At 46.9% G+C, this 7,675-nt stretch overlaps 1 protein-coding gene across 1 annotated transcript in view; it reads right to left on the bottom strand.

Annotated features, from left to right (window-relative positions):
• Positions 1–2,748: 2,748 nt before the first annotated feature.
• The window catches only part of LOC104080144 (plexin-A4), a gene marked incomplete at its 5' end in the record, with an annotated part of 112,108 nt that continues 107,181 nt past the window's right edge, over positions 2,749–7,675 (bottom strand). Inside the window, 2 exons of the mRNA XM_009582433.1 lie at positions 2,749–2,844; positions 3,588–3,738. Coding sequence (XP_009580728.1) covers positions 2,749–2,844; positions 3,588–3,738 — 247 coding nt within the window. The remainder of the gene's footprint in view (positions 2,845–3,587; positions 3,739–7,675) is intronic.

Here is a 7,675-nt window from a genome sequence, read left to right as displayed (position 1 = left end):
CTCAAATTTCCCCTGTGGTGTTCCTCTGACTTCAGTAACAGTGCAGCATTGCACCAGTTCACTTTGATACTTTTTTTTTCTTTTTAAACAGCTTCTTCTTCCTTTCATGTGCGCATGTCCAGGCAGTATAGCCCATCACTCATAACCACTTCCCTCCAAGCCAGCTATTTGTCCTTAGACTCCTACCATCCAGCTGTGAGTACAAGGCATGACAATAGGGTCCATATTTATCTTTTGTGGCACTTTGTTTGTCAAAACCTTTGGTTTCTTCCTTTTTTTTTTTTTTTTAATTTTCCTTTTTTTATGTACTTATAAAAAATATTGTGTTTGTGTTGTTGCTGTAATTTTCTTACCGCTGGCTCTGGTGGGACTTCCACCCCACTTTCACAGCCATAATCAATGGATCTGGAACATGCGCCGACATTACTAAATGGATCAACAAAATCATGGCTGAACCAACCAAACCCAAATCATCCCCAGCGCGCAGGCCTCTTAAAAATGCTGAGATGTCCATAAGGTGCATGATGAGTCCATCAGCTCAGCAATCCAACAGAAAGCAAGCAAAATTAAAAAGGAAATAAAGCACACACGCACACAGATACACACACGCACACGCACACGCACAAAATAATAATAATTATAATCAAGAGAGAAATGTCTGGGGTTTTAAAACCAAGACGTGTCCCTAAGTTTGCTGTTTCAATATGAATCTTGTGATATTCTCCCCACAGACACATCCAGGTTTGGACTGCTGTTCATTAAATGGTTTTAGAAAGGCTTGCCTACATGTGTATCTGCTTGGCTGAATGAAACCCGCTTGCTGACTGACTCCTGTTTGCACCACATCCCCCATTAGATGCACTCATGATCCGTCGCTCTGAAGAGGTTCTGGTTTGCTAGCAAGAGGCACGAATAAAACCAAATGCACTCGTTCTGTAATCAATTTACACACCCCGTCTTTACCCCCTCCTCCCTCCAGGTGCAAAGTGGATCCAGGCTGTAGCTCTGAGGATGGTGTGAGATGGATGTGGGCTGATTCTCCATGGCATCAAGCCACTCCTCCATCTGCTAGTAAGCTCTGTTCCTCTCTGGTGAGATGAATGCAGACCCAGCTCTTGCCTCCATGGTGTACAAGATGCAAGGTTCTCCAGACCCTGAGGGTCTCCCACTACGCTGCACCATGGTGTTATCCAGGCTGGCAGCTGTATGAAAAAAATAGCCAAACACAGAAGAGACTCAGGAGCTCACTCCTCTTTGGCTGGCCGTGAAACAGGTTGAGATGTTGTTCTGGAGGAGCTGAGCAGAGGATAGGACAGGGTAATCAATCACCCACAACTGTCCTGTGGTGACAATGATCTCTGAAGAGATAGGAAGTGCGAAGAGAGAGCAACTCCTTCCTAGGCAGCAACCATGCCTTCAGCAAGGCCTAATGGTTCCAGAAATGGAGAAAAGGAAAGGCCAGGAGTTGGCACAAAAAGGCAGATGAGTTTACAGTGGTTCAGAGACCTCCAGAAGACATGCAGTTTGCCTGGGGGTATCTAGGTAGAAGAATATTTTGCAGTGTTTCATTTGGATTTCCTCCAAGATTTCCTTCCAAAATGTGTAGTGACATTTCCTCGTAGGAGTGGCTTTGAAGGAAGCTTTTAGCATCAGTCCTATGCACCACCTTGCTTCATGGCAAGCCCTTCAGTATCCATCTGATATTCCACCATGAGAAAACAATAGCTTTGTTCCAGTTGAGGAAACAAAATGGAAAGAACTAACAGCTTTAGAAAAATCCCTCTGGTTGGTTTCTGAGGCTGAGCTCCTTGCCTGGAACAAAATGAGACTTGTGGCTCTTGCTTTGCAAGCTGAGGTGGGAATGAGGGAGACGCTGTGCTGTCCATTGCCAGAAGGAACAGAACCACCATCGACGGGATGCCACTGAGCAGAGAGAGCATTTTTGTCGCAGTGCTACGACCAACAGGACACAATGGGAAAGACGGAGAGGGACACAGGTCTCTTTGAAAAATAAGAATAACCGTATGAAACACACGGGCAGGGGAGCATCGGTCTCCTCCTCCCCTCTTGACCATTCCCCTGCCCCAAGAGAGCAGTTACACCGCTGTTTGCCCAGGCAGATAAGAGCCACAGTGGTCCAACTCTGGACGGAGCTGTGGCATTTTTTGGGGAGCCTTGGGGTTCCTCTCCCAGTGGGTCACTATCAGGAGATAGAGTTGCAATGGCTCTGCAGGAGAGGATCTCGATTTGCTTCTGCCCTCCAGGATCCCTGCAGGCAGGCTGCCTTCCCCTTGGGGAGACTTTTAGTAATACTGAGTTCATTTCCATGCCCACTCCAGAGGCTACAGCCCTAGGAGGGCAGTTAAAGCAGCATGACAGAGGTGACCTCCTAATTTCCCATCTGCAGAGTGATGATGTGATGTTGGGGGAGGGTTTGTGGGGGTTTTTTTGTGTGTAATAGTTTTTCTCTAGGGCAAAGGCAGAGGGGAAGCTGTGAAAAGGAGAGCTCCACCCGAATGTCTTGATGTCCCCAGAGCCAAGATTCCTCTGCAGTCTTTTCTTTTAACCCCTGGGGCTTTGTCGCTTTGTCCATAGATTTCGAAAGAGAAAGAAATGAGAGAGAGAGAGGAGCGCTGTTCAGGTGACTCTGCTTACAGCCGATCAAAACTTGCACTTGGTAAAGATGATGATCTTGAGTGAGGCACGACTTGGTTTATCCCTCCCAGGGTGTCCCTGGCAGGACAGTTCTCAGCTGTCTATGCTCATAAGGGTTATGACTTGTTCAAGTTTGTAGGCAAGTTTCTGTTTCCCAGCCTGGTCGTCTTGATCAAGGGCTCCGAGAATCTGGAAAAAGTGAGAGAAAGGAATTGTAGGGATTTAATTTTTTTTGCCCAAAAGGACTGAGTTCAGCATCTTACAGCAGTAGATGAGGGTCAGCTTTTCCTAAGGTGGATCCCAGGCTTAGCTTAGATCACACAAAGCCGGTCAGTCAGCAGGGAACTAGGCAGGCAGTTTGGGATAGATCTGACTAAATGCAGACCTTTACATTGCAACCAATCAAATGGATTCTTATCTTGGAGATCAGTTATTTGATAGCTTTATTCATCACCTTGCCATGCTACTTGAGATGCCTTAAGGTATTTCACCTGGTCTTCAACACACAGAACCGTACTGGTCACCTTTAAGTCCTGTGTCATGCTTGCTGGACCATTCTCGGGTGCTTTAGGGTGTCTGAAATGGCACTGGGCACACATGCTTAAACAGCTTTTGGCCACATGTGACGCAGAGCTCATGTAGGGCTCCTCTGTAGCAAGCTAACATCTGACCATCGACTACTGCAAGCCAGCTAAATTTGATTGACCAATAGTAGGAGATAAAAATAACAGGGATCCAGACAAAAGAGTATTGGGAAGACCAATAACACCAGGCCCTCCCTTTCCAGACCCCAAGCCTTGCTTTTCATTCCTTAAATCCATCATCCCCTAGCCAGGATGAAGATAGGTATCTGTGACACGTGCTGGGCCCTGGGAATGGGTGGGCTGTCCCATGGTCCTGTAGAACTGCTCTTCCCCCTCCAAGGCTCTTACCTCCTCGCTGTACTTGCCAACGTAGGAGTATATCTCTGAGAGCGCGCTCATAGTGTTGAACTCATTCATATGCATGCGAGACTGCTCAGCCAAGTACGCATTCATGTCCTGGTCACTGATTGCTGGCATTTTGGTGATGTCTGAATAGTACCTGAGAGAGAGAAATAAAGGCGTTTCTTGAGGGGAGAAGTAGGGAGTCAAGAGATGAAAGCCATCAACAATAAGGAGAAAGGACACACTTAGCACTCTCAGGTTCTTCTGGTGCATCAGTGATATATCTGGTCATGCTCTTCTTTTACAGCAAGGGAGATGACTTAGCCAAAAGTGGAAATTACTGAAGCATTTATTCCTGGATACCAGATGTATGTTGTATTCACTCAACCCTATTCTGAGACTGAAACCCCAAAAAGCATCCTGTAAACTTTCTCCATACCATCAAAGAAGTAGGCAGTACCTATTGACGCTGGATTCCTCTGTCAGGCCTTCAAGGGCTTTGAGCACTACCTCCAGTCCCACAGAGAAGTCCCACTGATCTCGCTGCCCACAGAGAGCTCAGGATTTCTCTCCCATAGACAAAAAAAGCTTTGCATGCTTTCTTGAACCATTCACATTAGTACATCTACATCCATTGCTAACATCGTCCGCCTCCCGCACCGAATCCAGTCTATCCCAGCAACTCTTCTGATGCTCAACATCTCCCTTTTGCCTCAAATTTTAAGCTGGCCTGATGTCGCGGTTTGTGGCAAGAGGCTTCAAAACACCCCCATCCCCACTCTGACTGGGGAAAATCTGCTTCCCTTAAGAGTCAACAACATTCCCCTTGAGCTCGAGGACTGGGGCTTATCTGTAAGATGTGGAGCCCCCAGAACCTTTGCCCATCAGGCTTCATCAGCAGAGCTATGTCTCTTTAAGAAAGTTGCTGTTTTCGATGTCCTTCGTCCCCCGGGTAAGGCAGGTCTTGGAGGACAAGGTTTGTGGAAGGTAATCAGTCACTGTCACTCGCAGCTGTGCTCTGCTGTCAACTGGTTAATTAGTCGCCATCATTTACATTTTTAATTTCTGCAATTTGACATTTTGTGCACAAGGAAAAAAAAAAAGAAAAAAAGAAAAAAGCCCATAGCTGCAGCAATCCACAATTTTATAATTAGGAGGCAGAGGGGACGGAGAGCCAAAAGAGCTGACAGGTGTCCTGTAAACAGTGCTGAGACACCTGCTGAGATGGAGGCTGTTTTCCACTGCAGAGAAATTGGACACTGAAGTGTTGTATGATGAGGATCCTTCAGACAGACAAGTGGGAAAATACTCTCTACGGAGCATGGGACAAGCAGCTGCCAAAGTCTCCTATGAAAGATAGCACAGTGCAAGAGCACTGGGAGGAAACCCCTCCGCACCAGAAGGCTCCAGTTTTGCTGTCTGGTTTTGTGCCCTGCGCTCCCATCCTGATTTATTGCAATGGGTTGGTCTCAGTTGTTATCCTGGTTTTGCAGAGTGGGGTTGATGTAATCCTTGGGAGAGAAAGGCATAGGAGGCAGCTCTGTGCGTAGTCTTCCAGCCTGACTGCTTCCAGAGCTAGACTCTGGCTCATCATAAAATCTCATGCAAACCTCATTAACTTTATTGCAACTTCCAGTATGCGCAACAGCGTTACTCTCCCTGGAGTCCTAGCATCTTGTCTTCTGGGCTCAGAACCAGCCAAAAACTCAGTCCCATGGTCTAAATATTGCCCACTCCCAGCACTCCAGTGATGATTGGTCTGGGCTTGATTTTGCTTTACATTTTGCCTAACTCCCAACCCCCAAGTGGACTTGAACAGTTGTCTATAAGGGAAGAAGCCATCTGGAAACCTCATGAGGACCTGTCCTGCAGAACTACCTCCAGGAGAAGATGATGAGCAGAATGAATAAATATTTCTAGAGCTTTTCCACTCCCAAAAAACTCAAACAAGTCTCAGCATCAGCAGATGGACAAAATCAGAACTGTGCTGCATGCACTTCTGACAAGAGAAAGCGTCAGGGACTGGTGGCATCCGTGACAATGCTATCACAGGCTTCTCAGAGCCAAGTACATTGTTGAGAAACAAGGAGTCTCATGGCCAAAAAACAAGGTGTGCCTTGGCACTCAAAGAAAACTACATCCACATGCAACCAGCGCAGTTCATAGACTTGTGGGGAAAAATAGCCTGCGATGCAGTGAAATGCATTGATTTATGGTGCCTAAGAAGAGCCCACGGAGAAGAGCCCAGCTCCTCATGAATATTGCATAGGCACCTTCCTGCTGGGCGAAATGAAAAGTGAAGGGGATTACATCACAGCAAAAATAAATGAGGCCGGTGGAGGAAAGCAGAGGTACTGTGTTGTATTTGCCAGTCTGGCTCTGACAAGCAGCTGAAATGCTCCTTTTCCTCCCTGGTTTGGTTAGTCATCAAATGGTGGCAGGATAGTGGGTGCAGGGATGGGGAGCTTCTAAAAAGTGAAACAGAGACACACATATCATCTGCTTCTCCAAGTTTCTCTTGTCTCCCTTTCACCTAGTAGTAATGTTCTCCTGGGTCTGTGACTCAAAAGGGTCTGAAAGCTCCCCGGTTCCTTTCCAGCCCTGCAGAGATATTTTCCCAGCAGTGTAACACTCCCATGACTCATCTGAACAACAAAAAGCAACACGCAATGCTCCCTGGAGCGAAGGACAGGATACAAGAATCTGAATTTCAGGGCTTGGAGGACTCTCTGGCCATGACAGGCTCTCAAGCTGTGATCTCAGTGTTCTGAGTTCACGGACCCACCACCATACCAAAGTGTCCTGGTCTCCCCTGGACTCAGTTCCCTGGCCATCACACATCTGAGCAGTCATTTCCCGTTAAGACTGCAAACCAAGATATTGTGGGAGTGTGTTTCACGGGAAAAATAAAAGAAAAAGAAGGAAAAAAAAAGCATGTACCAATAATCAAACCTAGCTGCTAGTACAGGGAGAAAACGTATAATATCCTTCCATCAGAACTCTGCCATGGCCAAATGACTTATTTATACAGAAGTGTTTCTAATGAAGCCATCATCGCGCTATCTAAAGAAATTATGAATGTCTATATTAAAGCATCCTAGCAGGGAGATGACAACATCCCTGCTGAGTCTTTATTTACCTTCTATTTGAGCCCGGATCCTCAGAGGTACTTAGGGCCTCTCTGCCATTTGCATACCCCTAATGTCTTCAAAACCACTGTGAAGCTGTCACCGAACCCCAGAGGTCCTTACGTTTTCACTGCCGGCATTTGCAAGGCTGCCTGCGTGTGGCTTCCCTTCGCCCCTGCAGCTGACAGCTCTCACTCACACCCTAGCTGAACTGTGAGGCAATGCAGGGGGAGCGAGATGCTCTTTTGTCACCCTGCTCCTGTGAGCACCCCAACGCTGAGGGTCACCAGATCTCACCTGAGACATGGGCAGATCATTGACTGACACTTCCATAACCCCAGACGCTGCATTAGCCAGCAGGAGGTTGGGAATGTAAGACTAAGCCAGATTCCCTCTGAATGAGACAGAAAGGTAGCAAAGCAGCAAATCTAGCTTAGCCTGCATCCAAAGGTTCAAGACTGAGAGTCCAAAGTAGAAGATCATGACTACTTATTCAGATGTGCACCACTCGCTGGCCTGGTGCTGCAGATTTGCTCCTTCTTCTGTACTCCAGTTTTGATTATCTCCAGTGGATCCTTTTCCAGCTGTTTCCAGGAGATCCTTAGATGCACTTCAAAAGATCCTTTCTTATGTGCTTGAGTTTCCCCTAAATCACAGGAGGAGACTGAGTTCTTACCTCAAGGCTGCTCATTCTCTGATGTGGCAGGAAACATGCTCATTAGCCATCAGAAGCCCTCAAGAAATTTGTGTAAATCCCTCATTCAGGCACATCGGCAACTCAAATGGAGGATATGAGGACTACTAGACCATAGGATGTGACTTCATAGGCATCATTAGCACAGCAGCTCACCCCAGCCTGGCTGGAACAGGAGAGCCCATGAAACCATCCACCGCCACTATTGTATGGGGAAGGGTTTTGGATGCACCAGGATATAGTAGTGCTTCCTCTTATTCTCAAAAAATAAT

Source organism: Fulmarus glacialis, unplaced genomic scaffold (assembly GCF_000690835.1).
Source record: "Fulmarus glacialis isolate BGI_N327 unplaced genomic scaffold, ASM69083v1 scaffold9087, whole genome shotgun sequence".
Lineage (NCBI taxonomy): Eukaryota > Metazoa > Chordata > Aves > Procellariiformes > Procellariidae > Fulmarus > Fulmarus glacialis.
This window is presented reverse-complemented; position numbering and strand designations above follow the sequence as displayed.